Raw genomic sequence first — 16,236 nt, forward strand, 5'->3', positions numbered from 1 at the left:
TCTGTGCATCCCAAGTTAACTCGTAAGTCCGTAACTCCTGCCATCACGGGCCTCCGTCGTCCGTACCCAACAACGATTAGCGGCGCATGGGGGCCTGTTGCTGGTAGCCCGTCTTGTTCACCTGTCGAGCATCACGGCGCATCTCAACCTCCTTGTACTGCTGGACGACGGCGCAGCATGGGCAGCACCAGTTGGAGCACAGGTCGCCGCACGTTCCACCCTCGATGCCGTGCTTTTTGCGGATTTCCTTGCGCTGCAGCAAGCTGATACTACAGAGGCCGTTAAAGGTGATGTTGCAGATGACTTGGAAGGGATTGAAAGGGAGCTTACATGCAGCCGAAGCCGCCAGTGGCCATGTTGATCACGCACCAACCACAGCCCGTCCAGCCGCACCCGCTGGGGTCCTTCTCGTCGGGGTCATCGATCAGCTCGGCCGTCTTGTTAACCACTGGGAGACATGGTCAGTCAGCTGCTGGTGGGAGGAAAGTTGGGTCCCGTCTACTTACGCACGCACGGGCAGCACCAGCCCATGAGGCAATGGCCGCCGCTGCAGAAGCTGCAGAGGCCGTCCTGCCATTCGTGCTGCTTGATCTGGATATGTTCAGACATGGTGGTAGAAGAAAGAGTAGATGAAAAGCAGTAACGAACGTGTGTAGAAGTTGATGTTTGCAAAGCGAGGGAAGAATGCGTCGAAAGGACTGTGGTGAGTTGTCTGGGGATGAGGATATCAGCACTGAGGGAACCTTGTGTGTCTTGTATGTACTTATCCCTCAACGTGCCGTCAGTCTGTGTAACTTGACGAAAGATGTGCCCCTCGTTGGCTTGCTGGGGGACAGGTATGGGAAGGCTGCGGCCCAGGGAGGCAGCTAGGTGGCGGTCGGCGCCTGCCTCAGACTGGGGTCATAAACCAAAGGGCAGGTCGTGGGGTTCGGGTTGCTTCATCTCCTCCATATTTTAAGCTAGGTGGTCTCGTCTGCGGCGGGTACATGTAGCGGAAGCCAACAGTGGTGGGTGGCCGTCTTGTATCGGCCCAGCCCTTTACCCATTTTATGGCATTGTTGGGGGCGATTTCAGAAGGAGGTCGGATTCGGTGCTGTTTGGGATTAAACAAGACGGCCCATGTGGCACAAGGTTGGGGGTGCGGACGTTTTCGGTCTTCATTATTCGCTACCTGACTGCATGTAATTGAGAGATTCTTTCGGCACCGGGCATCCCAGGCAGGGGCTTAGTGTTGTCAAGAATTTAAGCCACACGCAGTATCTGGCCGTCTCCTGGTACATAATTCAGTTAGAATAGATGGGCGTGGAATAGTCTATCACCGGTGGATCGATTACCTGGTCCAGCGGCACAGCGGAGGTTGGCCGTCGGTTTGGCCATTCATCCCGTTGTCTCGAGTCCGAGGATCTGGCCTGCCCCCACGGGGATAGGCGTAGAACTGAGCGTTGGCTGGAGACGAGTGCTGTGTAACACCATCCCACGTTTCGAACGCTTCAGCGGGGGCGATAGTCTGCCGCAGCTTTCAGCTTCGATTTTGAGGCTGGGTCGCTGGGAGCCCAAAATCCCAAGCTGTAGTCACTGAGTTGATGAGTACCTACACTTCCAGTTGGGACCATAATTTATCTGCTGATTGTTAAACCATCATTGAGCACTGCAGTGATCCGGGTTCCGTATCCTGGTATACGACGGATCTGAAGGATGACAATTAGATGCCGAGTAATTCCTCCAACCACCCCAGGCCCCGCGGGCCGCGATTAACGGCACACCCAGAAAACCGAGGGTTTTTTGGGATCTGTCCACGCTCTCTTGTCCGACCTGGACGGCACAGCACCTTGAGCGCCGCGGTCAGCCCGTCTCGGTGGACGGTCAGTCACCCGTTTCATGGCCTTTTTTTTTAGCCGTCTCAAGTTTGAGCTGCAGAACCAACGACACAACCTGGGGGCGTCGCAATTCACTGCTTCTTTCAGTATTCCCAGGGGCGGGAGCTGCCGTATCACATGGAGCATCGCGGGGCGGGGTTGGCAACTTGCCCAGTCAATGACATCTCACACACCTTTCGTAGTAATTTTTACCAGACCCCGGGCCACCGCAAGATTGGAAAGAGTTTAAAGATGGACATGCAAATGCATGGCTACACAACGAGATTGATCTATCTCACGGCCAATGTTAATTCCATCCACTCAGTGGCTGGGTGAGTGGGTGATTTGGAGGCGTGACTGTGAGATAGATCTTTTCAAGTTCCCCGAGCGACGAGGGTCCCCCATCACGCAATTCTCCCAACTTGCGACTCGAGATTCGATCTCATGGGTTGTGGCACCCGCCAGGACAGGGTTGTATGTCGCGACCTGGACTGGATTTCTGCTAACCACGCCGAATTCAGCTTCAACCATGACGAAGAGGGAGACGTGAGCGAGGTGACCAAACTGATGCCTGTCCAGTTCGCCAGCTCAATACTACCTGCCGATTTGCGCAGGACAATTCGATGGAAGGAGGTGTTGGCTGGATAAAACAGACCTCAACTGTGGAAACGAAAACCATCCAAAAAAGTTGGGGAAAAGAAAAAAAAAGAGAAAAAAAAAACTCTGTATTCGCTCTATTTACTTCTCCTCTCACTCGCAGTTTCTTCAGTGTTATCTCTTTTTCTCGTTTTCTTAGTTATGACTTTTTTCTTTTTTCTCGATTTCTTGTTTCATTCGGCCAGAACGCGAGTGGCGAGCAGCAGGGGTTCGATTTGTGGGTCATGGGTCATGGAAACTGCAGGGGGTTGTCTCGCCAACCAAAGACCGAATCTAAACAACTCAAGGTCGAGAGACTCGCACACACCTTATTCGGTTCCTCCTGTGTCGCCATGGATGAGGATGATATACGGCGCAAGCTGGAGTGGCTTGAGAGGGAGCTGGAGCAAACGAGGGCACGTGCCGACCGATACGAGGTGAGGGCTGGAACTGGCATGGCTCGAGGAGAGGGCCCACCCCAAGATTCGACGAGCTCGACGTACGGCCGTTTATTCGGGCTCACGTAGAATTACCGGCCCGAAAGATTGCAAATGCCTACTTCAAGGCACACCAGGGCTCCTCGACGGTCGCCCTCGAGCTCAGAAATGACGCGTATGGCCTCAGGCACAATACGCCGTCGATGTACCGCGACGAGGACCAGCCGCCAGGAGAGCAGCAGTCACCAGAAATACCATCGAGCCTGGCCCCAGACCGGTGGGGAGTCCGTGTTACAGATCGTAAGGTCTCTACGGCTGTGCTAATCGGAGAGTACAAGGCTGCCCACAAAGCCAGAACGCAGCAGTTCAGCCATGTCCTGGATAACCATGCTTATCCTACGGCTTCGCTGTTCGTGGACTGTGTTAACCGCCTAAACGCTAGGCGAAAACCCCCGGCCACTCAAGCCCCCTTGGCCATTCAAGAAAACCCCTCGTCTACTCTTGCCCAGGATCAGTTGGCAGTCATCCTCTGTCAAGCGTATCACTACATGGTTACTAGCGGGTTATCGTATGGATACGTTGCATCGGGAGAATGTTTGGTTGTTCTGGCTATCAAAGATGCCGCCAACGTTTTGTATTTCCATTTTGTTTCTAGTTTGGCAGATATCGAAGAAGACCTGCCGACCGCCGACACCGTAAAATGCACGCCTGCTGCCGCATTCACAACCCTGACCCTTCTCGCATTGGAGGCAGACATCCGGCCTCAGAAATGGATCCAAGAAGCCCTTGTAACCCTCCCGCGGTGGCCATCCAGCGGAACGAGGTCAAGTTCACAAATCTTGGGCACAGGAGGGCCATCCTCACTCCCCCCATCTCCTCAACCTTCCCCTCCCCCTCGGTCGCCGCCCACACTCCCGCCGCCATCACCATCTGGCGATAATGACAAACAAGGAGGAACTTCGAGCTCGCGCCAATCGCCACAGAATCGACACCCCACCAAACAGACCAAGGAAGAGGGAGAGGAGCGGAGCCGTGGGTGGGGTGCATACACCCCCGTATCGGCTGTCCCTTACTGTACTCAAGCCTGCTTGCTCGGGCTCAGCTCTGGCGGTGCTCTGGACCCACGCTGTCCCAACACACCGCGCCATACTCGACAGGACCGCGCGCCGTACCACGCCATTTCTAAGGCTGAGCTGTGCTCACTTTTCCGGTCCCAGTTCGCTTACGACCTCGACCACGGTTGCGAATGCTTAGACAAGTACGGCATGTTTGGCGAGACGGGTGTTTTGTTCAAGATCACCTTGCTGGCGTATGGATACACCCTGGTTGCGAAGGGAGTCCAGGTCGAGGATGCACACGCCCTCGTGGCAGAGGCTGCCGTCTATTCACACTGCAGCCGTTTCCAGGGCGTCTACATACCGGTTCACCTCGGCGCCATCGAACTCGTCGTGCCGTACTACACGCAAAGCTTGGCCGTCGTCACCCACATGATGCTAATGTCGTGGGCGGGGACAAGCCTCAAGTCCCACATACCCGAGGGGATAGATCTGGACTACGAGATTGACAGCACGGTTGGAGAGCTGGGCTCCGCTGGTGTCGCCAATGGCGATGTGCGGGATGCAAACCTCGTCTGGAACAACGAACTGAAGCGGATCATGGTCATCGATTTCAACCTAGCATATGTATCTGACTCTCCGCCCGAATCTCCACCAATGACGACGAAGAGACCGCACGAGTCAGACTCGGGTGGGGGGAGAGAGGAGAAGGTACGGAGGATTACGTGTGAATAGGCCAGTCCACTACGGCAGGCGAAAAGACCGCTAGCTCTCAGCTAATGACACTTTTGGATATTCCTTGGAAGGGCTGGCTCGAGGCTGAACGATACCACAGTCGTCTCCCAACCCAAAGCAAGAGCGGCGGCAGGCAAGCTCACCCCGGCACTTAGCAGTCAGACAAGGACGCCATGCGCTCCTGATTCGCCCTCCGTCGACGTAAAACGGCTCCTGTGCAGCCAGGCCAAAGTTTGGGAGACAATCCACAGAGTAACTAGCCCACCTAGTATCTCTCTCTATCGACGTCATTCACCCAGGAAATGACGTTTTTAGAACATAATCTCTGTATGTCTGGTGTCTTGATGGACACTATTGCGTCGCGTCATCATCTAAGGTCTTCATGACCGCGCCGCTCGACTTGCGCGTCAGGAAGCGCAAACCACATGGGGCAGCACCATCAATTTTGTGATTCCCGAGTTCAGACTTCCCAGGAACCTCCTAAACTTAGGGAGAATGATGTTGCGCCAGGGACTCGACGGCCGAATCCCCATCGACCAAACTGTTCATTGTCTCAGCGCAGGTGGAGGAACACGCCACGGAAGCGAGGTTTACCCAGTCATTCCACGAGGTATCCCATCCATCACCCCATCCATAGAGCACTCAACACTAATCCTCCACCGACACTCCTCCTCCCTTTACAACAAGTTCAACCCCACCTCACCGGGTGCCCGCCCGTATCCATCAAAATTTAAGCCGCCGAACCCACCTCCGCACCCACTCCCCCAACCCACGCCGCCGCCGCCGCCACCCACCCATCCCCAACCCATCCCCATCCCCACCCCCGTCCTTAAAGAGACTCCTAATCTCCTCATCACTCGCATGCTTAGTCAGAATTGGGTGCATGCTGTCACGGATCCGGTCGAGGCGCTCCTTCGAGAAGCTGTCGATGCTGCCATCGCCGCCACCTCCGCTACTGCCACTGCCGTGATTGTTGGCGATCTGTATCCCCTTTTTGAGCATCCGCTTTCTGTGGCGTTCGAATTGTGCTGGGGTGGGCTGTTTCGTGAGAGGCATGGTTGGTTGATCTCACGTCGTTGGTTGGTTTCTGTCTGTTTCTTTTTTGCCTAGGGGTGTGTGTGTATGTGGTGCGCCTGATGATAGTTGCTGCTAGGAAAGGCTTGTGTATCTGTTACCGTCGGTTTAGAAGATCATGCCATAACGGAGTTAGTGGTAAATCTGACCTCGGTGCGTGTGTGGCTTCTTTGTCTGGGATTCGGCCGACCATACAGGCAGGCATTGTCCGATCGATGAGACAAAGGGTCAAAGGGCCGTTTTATAAGAATGGAAGCATTGCGCGGCCAGTCCGGCCATGGCGTGCTCCACAAACCCTAAAGGCATCTGGTGGTCGAGCGTTGGAATCGAGATGCACTGCTGCTTTTGGCTAAGTCTGAGGTGGTGAATACAACAGCCATGACTCGTTACTCATATAGCTTGAACGCAAAGGGATGAGGGGGAGGGGCCTCAAACCCACCCACATCAACCCCGCGGCAACTAGCACATGCCACCACAGTCGGCGAGTCCCAGCCCGTCCTCGGCTCTCCGGCGAGGCCACATCCGCAGCTGGTACGGAGGTTTGCACGTCTTGGGGGTAATCGATATACGGATTGTGGGACATCTACTTGGAGCTACGGCTGACCAAAGACTCCTTTATTACTCAAGACGGCCGCTTGGTCGAAGACAACATGATCTCGTGGTTCAAGGCAACCCGTAGCTCAAGATCATTGTGTATGGGGGCCGGGGGGGCTGGCAGGCAATTGTGGATCCCAATCATGCGGGAATGGAGGCATTGTGGCAGGCAGGGCGGGAGAATGGGCCAAGTGAGAAGATGATTGGACCAAGCGGGTGTTTGAGAGGCTCCAAACGGAGAAAAAGCTCGAGTTCGGGTTGGAATCGAGTCAGGAGTTGCAACTGATGAATACATGCACCGCCAAAGGCTGAGAATGTCTCGGGTGGGAGTGGTGAAGACAGTAGAGATGCGAGTAATACCTAAACTGCAAGTTGAAGCACTCTAAACATTGGGAGAGCCGACGGTCCAAGGCTAAGGAGGTTGGAGAGGAGACCTCCATTTACAGGACGGGACGGACACAACAGTGTTCTGCATGGCACATTGGATGTTTAAGAAGTTATTATCATTATGTACAGTAAACTCCACCCATACGCTATTTTATCTTCATTCGAAGAGGCAATTTATGCCTAACCATTCAGCTCATCATTCGAACAGGCAATTTATGCCTAACCACTCAGCTCATTAAATCATCCCCATCTTACATGAATACCAAATGAAACTCCGCTGATGCCATCACGGCCTTGGTACACAGAACCCCGTCTGGTAAATGCAGAGAACCAACCCCCATTTTGAAATGTCACCAAACCCCCAAACCATAAACAAATCTTTGCCAGCACAAGATCCGCCAATTCTATACCACAAGACCATTCCCGAAGACACCACCAAACGTTCAGAACTTCAGCTCAAACATGCCATTCAACAAGTCCACAACCTCACCCGACTTCCCTTCTTCATCCTTCCGCACCTCTGTCTCAGGCTTCTTGGCCACATCAACCTTCACCTCCCCATTGCGCTCTTGAGGAGCGCAAACACTCGGACCCCTGCTAATAGCCATCGCCTTGTCCCACCAACCATCAACGTCCTCCAGCACGCTAACATCTCCGTAAACAGAGTCCACGTCCACGGTGCTCACCGCGGACGGCGCCTTGCTAACCGCGGGTGCTGCCTTGGGGGCGAGCACGGGCGGGGCCGGGCTGGGCAGGGGCAGTCTGGCGGGGGATGGCTTGCGGGCGGGCGCGGTCGGGTCGACATGGGCGACTTGGCCGCCTTGGGTGCACAGGCTGTAGATGCGGCACAGGTTGGGTGAGTTGGCACGGAAGGTGTTGGATCGCACCATGTGAGGGTGCATCATGATGATCTCGCCCAGGCGGGCGCGGGTGAGGGCAACGCAGAGCCGGTTGGGGTTGTCCAGGAAGCGGGTCGAGTTGCTCTTGGCCAGGTCGAGGAAGACAAAGTCGGCTTCGTGACCCTGTGCGACGTCAACTGTTCGGGTTTCGACCCTCTTCTGGGCACACAGGGGAAGTTTCTTGATCTCCTTTTTGTATTCGTTGAACGCCTTTTTGTATGGCGACATGATCAAGATGGTTCCAGGCTGGTCGCGCTCGGCGTGCTTAAATTGCTTGTCGTTGAGAAGTTCGACAACGCGCTTCATGACCCACGCGGTATGGGTGGGATTCCACGCCGAGGTGCCCTCGTGATTCTCCTGCCCGCAGTTCTTCAGGTGGACGACGAGCCGTGGAACAATGCAGGCCTGGCCGTCCTTGAAGCCGCCCAAATATGATCTCATGTGCGTCAGCGCCGCCGGCGTGTGGGTATTGCCGCTGACCATCCGATCATCGTACCACATTGTCGAGGCCAATTGATGAAGGCCACCGAAGGAACGATGGTTCATTAGGAGTTCGTACCGGATGACGTTGGCAACAGAGGCACGCTTCATCATGGAGACTTGCATCTGTTCCCGGTAGATATTGACACACTCCGGAGTCGCCGAACCGACGTAGGGCACGGTTTGGCGGTGGTCGCCACAAAAGATCCAGGCAATAGGCTCGAAGTTCGCAATGGCGACTAGGTTGGTCAGCTCTCTTGCGTGAGGGGCTTCGTCGAAGTAAACCAACTCTGGCCTGAACATGCCATTGAAGTGATTGCTGGCTGCCACCGGCGTGGTCGCAATGAAGTCAGTGTCGGCGAGTGTGTCCCGGTACAAGTTGTACACCAGGCGGCGGAGACGCATGGGGACCACCTGGCTCTCCTCCCACAGGTCACCAGACAGGTACTGAGTGAGGTCACTGTAGCGGGAGAGCCGGTGCTCGTCGTAGAGTTGCCAGGCCGCTTCGTCGAGGCTGGGGGCGTGGCAGGACCCAACTTGTTTCTGTTTCATGAGATTGTTGGCGCGGAGGAACTGGTTGGTGAAGTCCACAGTCATCACGCCATTCGTAGCCGCATCCTCGGCCGCGTTGAGACGGTCACTGGCACTGACTTCGGTGCCCCACCCCTTCATGCGGATGATCTTCTTCTTCATCCCCAACTCCTTATACAGCGCGACCATTCTGTTTGCCACATCGTCAACAGGGGAGTTCATGTCCACGATGAACAGAACTCTTGGGCAGCGCCTTTCCAGCCGGCCCTTAATCATGACGGGACGCGGCAACTGCTGTGACTGGGCCATGGCGATTGTAAAAAGATTGAAATGCGTTTTTCCAGCACCGGGACCGCCAGGCAAAATGCTGATACCGCAGTCCAGTTTGCGGAAGCCATGCATGTACGCAGCCTTCTGCTGCGGGTTCAGCATGTCAAACTTCTTGGCCAGAGGAGAGCCAGGCCACGAGGGCTGCTTCATGGCGGTGGTCAAATGAGGGATTTTCTCATGCAAATCGACAAAGAAGTCCGGGTTCCGCAGGGTGACGAAATAGTGGAATGCACATAGCTGGCGCTCGCTAACTACTTTGACATGTCTGCCGCACAGCTTCTCCAGAGCATTGAGCTCGGCATTTTTGGTTGCCTCTGAAGCGGTCAAGAGAAAGTTGGCCCGGACCGCGTTCTCAGTGGTAAGCACGACGCCGCCGTTTGCTCGCGCGGCGGTCGAACGATCGCTGGCGCAATCACCGATTCCACTGTCGGAACCGCTGTTGCTAGATGCCTTGGTGTTGCGGCCGTTGGTGGTTTGGGGGCACTCCGAAAAGTCGATCAATGCCGGGACCTCGAACTTGTTCGTCTGGTGTGCGACGAGGGGGACGATGCCTTCGTAAGAGTCGGCAACATGGGCGGTCACTCTGAAGGTAGCGAGTCCCCTAGAGGCCACGGTGACGACCACCTCTGGAGGCAAGACGCTCTCGATGCGAAAACAGTCCCAGTATCTGGTAGACGCATCATCACCGAAGATAAGTCTCATCATGGCTGGCTCCCCCAGTTGAGGCATCTTCTGCTCCCCATGTTTGCCTGGTTGGACAGCGATGAGGTATTCGGTCCGCTTGGTGGTTTGGCGAACTGTCGAGATAATCCAAGCCTGAAACTTGTTGTCTTCTTTATTCGTCTCGTCGATGAACTTCTGGTGGGCCGCAAACTCGGCTTCGGTGCCGCCTTTATGGCGCGCAGCAAATTCTTCAATGGTGGTGAAGGACAAAAGCGGCTTCAGAGGACGAGGAGAGTGCATTGTGACAACAAGTGGGTGATTGTGATTAATTGGGTAGACTTGGAATTCCCAGAACAACAATTGTCAATGGGTTTAATTCAGGTCGAGAGGAGGATTGAGTGCCAGTAGGGGCGACAAGGAGACCAGAATTGGTGGCAAAAGTGAATTTGGTTGAAGTAGGGTGAACCAGAATGAGCAGAAAAGTCGGTTGCCAGAATGTCAGGTAAGTGGGTGGGAGAGGAAGGAGCGATTTGGGGGGGATGGAGGGGTTTATAAAGACAGGACTTCAGAGGTCATACCGTTTTCTGATTAGAAAACTGTTGCCTTCTTGCCATTGCGTGAAATATCGACAGGTAGTTGATCCAGTTTTAGGTGAGGTTTGCCTAGGTAGCCTTAAATATTGGGTCACGAGGTTGGTGATGTCTGAGCGCTTCACGTGTCAGGAGGCAGGAAACGTGTAAGGCAACAGGCAACCTCCAACCTAGGTTGAGATCGTTGAGTACACGGACACTCAAATTGCAACTCAACCTAAGTCTGGAAGGGCGGAGAAAGGAAAAGAAGTTCCCAGAAGAACTCGCAGGCAACCTGTCGGATTAATGGGCAGCATTCGCTGCTTTTTCAATCACAGTGAAACAGCAGGACACCCGAGGGGAAATTGATTTCAATATTCTTCGTAGCCAATGACAATGCTGGTAGCCCAGCCGAAATAAACTGAACAATAAATTGAAAAAAGTATTCGTGCCCATCAAGGTAGCTGAGCTTTACAGAACGAATTGGTACCTACCTACCTAACCCCAGCCGCTTCAACTGGGAACAAATGGGTGATGGGAGGAATGAAAAAAACTTGGTATTTAAATCTCTGATGTCCGGCAACTGGAGGCGGCGTGGGAAACATGCATGCGATGGGCGGACAGTCGGGGGATGGAGTTCGCCCCAGAAAAGAGCGAACTGATCCATTTCAACAAAGGACGACGGCAGTGGACAAACCAGCTGGAACTCACTAACCCAGGGGGAGGCACCAGCCCCGTCAGACCGAAGGAGTCTGCCAGGTTCCTGGGAGTCTGGCTGGACCGGAAGCTCAACTGGAAAGCCCACCTGGCGGCGGTGGAGAAGAAGCTGAGGACCCAGAGCTATGCCCTGTCGAGGCTAGCGGCATCGACGTGGGGACTGGGTCTAGCCAAAGCGCGAGAAGTGTACACAAAGTGCATCCGGTCAGCGCTGGCCTATGGCGCATCGTCGTTCCACATTCCCACGGATGTGGGAGGCGAACCGGTGAAGAAAGGCATCACCAAGGCCCTCGGGAAGGCCCAGAACAAGAGCCTGAGGATTGTGGCGGGAGCCTTTAAGTCTACCCCCATCCGTAACCTCGAGACAGAGACGTGGGTACCACCGTTGGACTTATACCTAAACAAACGGCTTGCAGATTTCGAAAACCGACTCCAACAACCCGATCTGGACGACGGCCAAGGCGGCAAAAAGACGGCGGGGAGCGTTATCCTTACCGCCTGCCGCAAGATACAGCAGAGACTCAGCTCGAGGAGGGGCAACAGGGGCCGACCGCGAACCTTGAGACCTCAAGGGCCCACGGCGGTAGAGAGAGCCGCGGGCACGATCATGCGCTGGACGGGGGGAACCATAGACACGGACAAGGCAGTAGAAGAGGCCTGGAGAGCGAGGTGGTTAAAGGAACGGGACGGCAGAGCAATCACCAGGCCGGCGGACGACTTTGACCATCAGCGGGAGACGCTATTCCGGAACGAAACCCTAAGGAGGCATGACGGTCTCAGCAAGGCGAAAAGCTCACTGCTCATTCAAATCCGGACGGGAGCAATAGGCCTACGGGACTACTTGTTTACACGGGAAGTCCCGGAGGTTCTGACGCCTGCCTGCGAGTGTGGCGAGGGACGAGAGACTGCCGAACACCTGGTAGTGTGGTGTTTGGCCCCACCGTTGACTCGAAGATGGGAGAGAACTAGAATTCGGACACGACGGGACTTTTACTCAGTTCTACACGGTATCAATCCCACGACTGCACGGCTTGCGAGGAGGATCCTCGACTGGCTGATGGACTCGGGGAGACTGCCGATGTACAGCTTGGCCAGGAGGCTCGAGCTGGAAACGGCGGCCTGAAGCGCCCCCGTTCGGAGGCCAGGAGGCCTCCTCTCTTTGTATACGTAGACTCACCAGAACGCATCGTTCCTTGATTGTTGGTAGGGGTTTTTCACCCGGCCCGGGAGGGCACGGTTTTCCTGTACACTAAATAGCAGAGGGTCCGGCACGCCCTAGGGCATAGCGGAGTATGAATAATAATATTTAAATCTCTGCTATCCCTAAAAATGACAAACACGCCTTCTAATACGCAACACCAGTCTGTCCCGACCTTTCAATGTACTTCTCCTTCTCGTGGTTAACCTTGTGATCGCCACCGTGTCCTGGGTTCTTGCGGCGGCGACTGCGCAAAAAGGCCGCCACAAACGCGCCAACGACACTCAGCAATATCAAAACCAACGAATACAACCCAATCAAAAAGGCCAAAACCTCGGCGGTTTCGTGCAGAGGCGGGCGGGCAAAGTCCAAGGGAACCACCGTCAGCTCAGAGCAAACGATGGTGATCACCAACAGAACCGCCAACAGAACCGCCCACGGGATGTTCCACAGACTGAACCGCGCCGGCGCCGTCGTCCTGCTCCTGTACCGATGCTGAACCGATCTTGTCTCGCTGTGGTGGAGACACGCCAGAATCTCCTGCGTGTGCCGGCCTCGGGCCTTGTGCGAATACCCGCGCGACGCGCGCGGGTCGTGGACATGGTCGTCACCCGGGCCGGCCTCGATTGATTTTTTCTTGTTGCTCCCGCGCCGCCAGGGCCGGAGACCGACCACGGCTGGCCCGAGAACGCTGACGGTGAGGATGAACAATCCTACTGCGGTGGTAAAGACGGCAAAAATGCACACACCCACCGTCCACACCCTCAGGAAGGTGGTGAACCCCGGGTCGACGAAGGGCTTTTTGGGTGCGAGGACGAAGTAGACGGTCGGCACGGCGTCGCAGGCTCCGCCGGGCTTGCTTCCGTTGTGTAGGAGTGGCCAGTTCAACGCGGCCGTGCCAAACATGAAGGCGGACCAGATTAGGAGACCGACGGCGGCGGTCAGCTGGTCCTTGTAGCTGGTCGTGAGGAGAAAGTGCCGGAGGGATTGTTTCGGGGCCCGCGCGCGCCGTCGGATGCGCAGTTCTTCGGATGCGATGAGCGCGACTTCTTGCTCCGTGGCTCGCGCCTCGGCAACGGATTGTTGCGAGTGTACCAGCGCTGCGACGTAAAGATCGCGGAGCTTGTCGATGTCGGCGCGCGTCGGGGCCGCCGCGATCTCCTCAATCAATTCGGTGTTGTAGACCGTCGTCACTGCGCCGCCGTCGATTTGTACATCTTCACTTTGGCGTCCGTCGCGGACCTCGATTTGTTCGTGCCAGTGTGAGACGTAGTGTTGGACTGCGCGGCTGAGGGCCACTTGCGCCGCGCCGTGGTCGCGCTCTGCTTCTTCGGCCGCCGCGTAAAGAGCAAAGGCCTTGAGGACCTCAGAATAAGAGCGCGCTCGGGCCACGTCAAGCTGCGTGACTGTTGCCTTGCGCAATTGTTGGAGACGTGCCTGGTACTCGCCGTCTGCCTTGGATTGGTTTTTTCCATCGACGACGAGGGCTTGGCGGAACAAGACCGTGAAGACAAAATAGACCGGGTACCAGAGGACGAGTTGAATCAGGACAGCGTAGTCGATGATGATCAAATTGTAATCCACGACGTTTAGGAGCATGGTGGTGAAGAGCGACAAGGTGAGAATGCCCCATGCTCCATGCCAGAAACGGAATTGCTTGTCGACGCCGAACAGCACGGCGATGATGGCGGCGGCATACAGTAGATAGAACCCGACGCGGATGCCGGTGCCAATGAGCCTCTGGTCACCAAAGATGTGGCAGGGCATGTATGAGGTCACAGCACTCAGCTCGCCGGTGCCGACAAAGCCGGTGTTAGTGACGCCCACAAACTTCCCCATCGTGCCGGGTGCTCTCCTCTTGGAGATGTGGTTGATGATGGATCTTCGTCAGGGCAGCGAAACCTGCGCATTCACGATAGCTATCACTGAGCTTGGAACAAAACACCAAGGACCCAGCGAGGTCAAATGCCCGTGAACCGTGGTCGAAAAAGCCAAACACAATAAGGACGGCGGAGTCGTCGAGGACAGACGCCACTGAGGGGACGTGGCTCGACAAGGGCATTAATGAAGTGCATGACTGGGCGCAAGGCTTCAATAAGTGCCGGCATCGTAGCGATTCCAGGTTTTGCATTCTCCAACCACAAGGCGGGGAGGAGTGACAACGTGCTGTGTGACATCTGCAGCCCAATGCGACGCCGATGTAGGTGACGGCGGGGATTGAGTTGCATGCGCCAGAGTCATGATTGGGCATCGAGACAATAGACTCACATGGCTTAGCGTGATATTGCCCGATCGGCCGAGTGCCCAACCAGTCGAGTGCCAGTTTGGTAACCGGAAGTGGTGAACAACTCACCGCTGGTGAAAATTTGGGGCGTTCCTGCCATGCTCGAGTTTTCATGCAGCCTATCAAAGGCCGCCACGGAAGACGCCTGTCAGGCACTGGGAACATGACGGTTCTCGGCTCAGGGAGTCAAGAGTGCAACCAACCTCTTGGAACTGGGGAAGCCCTGAATTTATCAAGTATGCATCCTGTTCCTGGCAGAATTCCATCTCCCCTCGCTCCTGCTTGATGCATGCAGCATCTCTCTCAAAAAAAAAGAAAGATAAAAGAAAATGTGGAGACAAAAACTGACGATTTCGGTTGCGGCCCTCCAGCTGTTGCTGGCTCTGGGTTCAGCTTCCGAGCACCAAGTCTTCAAAAACACACCTCGGGCCAATTTGGAGGCCGGTCATGTTCACCGCCGTCAATCAACATCAACACCTCCCGGTTATAGCCCCGACTTTGGGCTGTGCGGCACTGGAACGACTTGCCAAGACGCCTGCGGACCGAATTGGGAATCCTGCGAGGCGTCGACGACTCTCTCGCTCTTCTGCTACAATAAAGTCGATCTGAAGCAGACATGCTGTGAGAATGGGTCAGGGCGTGAGTTTTATTGATCCCTCAGTCGCCAGATGCCGGTGCTAACGTGAGCCAACAGGTGCCTGTGAGGAAGGCTACTACTGCGCTTGGCAAGAGTTTGGAGGGAAGGTTTGGTGTTGTGAGGATGTAAGTGTGCTCCACCAATTTCTGACTTTACTCGTACTAATTGTTGCAAAGGGCCAAAGTTTGGAAGAATGTGGTGTGCCGCAGACGAGCTCATCTGCAACGGGCTCCCCGACATCCTCTGGCGGGCCGTCCTCCCAGACACCCGGCTCTTCGACCTCCACAAAGTCCAGCGGAACGGTGACCGGGAGTGGTACCTTGTCCGTAACCGGCTCACAATGCCCCGCGACAACTGTGACTTCATGGGCAACAACAACCGTGGTTTCAACGGTCAGCATCGCGGCAACCACTGTGACGGTAGTAGGACCGGGCGGTGGATGTTACTCCGGGTCGACCTCGTTGTCGGCCAGCGAACCTTCTTCCGACATTTCATTTTCGGGCACCATCACTCAACCCCCGTTGTCATCCTCGACATCTTATGGGCTACCAGTGAGTTGCTACTGCAGGCCATTTCGTATTTGGTCGAACTAACATTTTTTTCCAGGGTCTTAACACTACAACCACCGGAGGAATCGCGACAGCAGGCGCTTGGGGGCTTCAGGTCAATCTGCCATATCTTGCCTTGGTTTTGTTCCCACTTCTTTGGCTTTGAGGTTTGGGTCTGTTGAGTCGAATCATGGGACGAGATGGGAACTTGGGCGTTGGTGGTGGTGGTGGTGGCGGCAGCGGTCTTTTTCTTTTCGTCTTTTGTCTTTTTTCTTCTTTTTTTTGTCTCTCTTTTTTTCCCCTTTTCGCCACACTTGGATACCCTTTATTTGATCCTATATGAGTTACTCTGTTTTCTTTATCGTAACTTCTATAAACAACTCTGAAGACGGCAGCACAACTATAATGTCTTGTACTTGGATGGATCCCTTGGTTAAAGACGGAAGTTGGTCACTGGCAGGTTCTACAGCACTGAATGAACGCAGTAAGCTAGAAACATGTTGGCTATTCATCGTTCTTTACGTGCAAGCCGGGAGTGAATCACGTTGTATAAAAATACAACATGGATTGGACTGACTATGATTCGCAATAGTTCAAACAGTTTCC

At 55.0% G+C, this 16,236-nt stretch overlaps 4 protein-coding genes across 4 annotated transcripts; 1 reads left to right on the forward strand and 3 right to left on the reverse strand.

Moving 5' to 3' along the window:
- Nucleotides 1–749, reverse strand: F5144DRAFT_214591 (PLAC8 family-domain-containing protein). The gene is made up of 3 exons (XM_066783076.1): nt 507–749; nt 331–448; nt 1–269 (listed from the first exon to the last, which is right to left on the reverse strand). The coding sequence occupies exons 1-3, from the start codon at nt 607–609 to the stop codon at nt 77–79; spliced, it is 414 nt and encodes a 137-aa protein (XP_066642432.1). The 5' UTR covers nt 610–749; the 3' UTR covers nt 1–76.
- Nucleotides 750–2,964: 2,215 nt separating this feature from the next.
- Nucleotides 2,965–4,619, forward strand: F5144DRAFT_490140 (uncharacterized protein; the record flags this gene model as incomplete). The annotated part of the gene is made up of 4 exons (XM_066785776.1): nt 2,965–3,293; nt 3,489–3,961; nt 4,013–4,522; nt 4,579–4,619. Coding segments are annotated over 4 exons (1,353 nt in total), but the record flags the coding sequence as incomplete, so codon positions are not given.
- A 2,289-nt stretch (nt 4,620–6,908) lies between these two features.
- F5144DRAFT_531859 (P-loop containing nucleoside triphosphate hydrolase protein) lies at nt 6,909–10,026 on the reverse strand. The gene is made up of 2 exons (XM_066786952.1): nt 9,525–10,026; nt 6,909–9,365 (listed from the first exon to the last, which is right to left on the reverse strand). The coding sequence occupies exons 1-2, from the start codon at nt 9,975–9,977 to the stop codon at nt 7,218–7,220; spliced, it is 2,601 nt and encodes an 866-aa protein (XP_066642434.1). The 5' UTR covers nt 9,978–10,026; the 3' UTR covers nt 6,909–7,217.
- Nucleotides 10,027–12,249: 2,223 nt separating this feature from the next.
- F5144DRAFT_629341 (uncharacterized protein) lies at nt 12,250–15,482 on the reverse strand (the record flags this gene model as incomplete). Its single annotated transcript, XM_066792375.1, has 3 exons — nt 12,250–14,043; nt 14,114–14,195; nt 15,245–15,482. 3 exons carry the CDS (start codon nt 15,480–15,482, stop codon nt 12,309–12,311), a joined length of 2,055 nt encoding a protein of 684 aa, XP_066642435.1. The 3' UTR covers nt 12,250–12,308.
- Nucleotides 15,483–16,236: the final 754 nt, after the last annotated feature.

The sequence above is a fragment of the Chaetomium tenue genome (genome assembly GCF_020726465.1).
Source record: "Chaetomium tenue strain MPI-SDFR-AT-0079 chromosome Unknown F5144scaffold_4, whole genome shotgun sequence".
Lineage (NCBI taxonomy): Eukaryota > Fungi > Ascomycota > Sordariomycetes > Sordariales > Chaetomiaceae > Chaetomium > Chaetomium tenue.

Coding starts and splice junctions, on each gene's coding strand:
- F5144DRAFT_214591 (XM_066783076.1), bottom strand. CDS start 609: ATGTCTGAACATATCCAGATCAAGCAGCACGAATGGCAGGACGGCCTC. Junction 449..506: donor CTGGTGCTGCCCGTGCGTGC/GTAAGTAGACGG, acceptor CATGTCTCCCAG/TGGTTAACAAGACGGCCGAG. Junction 270..330: donor ACTGGCGGCTTCGGCTGCAT/GTAAGCTCCCTT, acceptor CGGCCTCTGTAG/TATCAGCTTGCTGCAGCGCA.
- F5144DRAFT_531859 (XM_066786952.1), bottom strand. CDS start 9,977: ATGCACTCTCCTCGTCCTCTGAAGCCGCTTTTGTCCTTCACCACCATT. Junction 9,366..9,524: donor ACCAGACGAACAAGTTCGAG/GTCCCGGCATTG, acceptor CTTACCACTGAG/AACGCGGTCCGGGCCAACTT.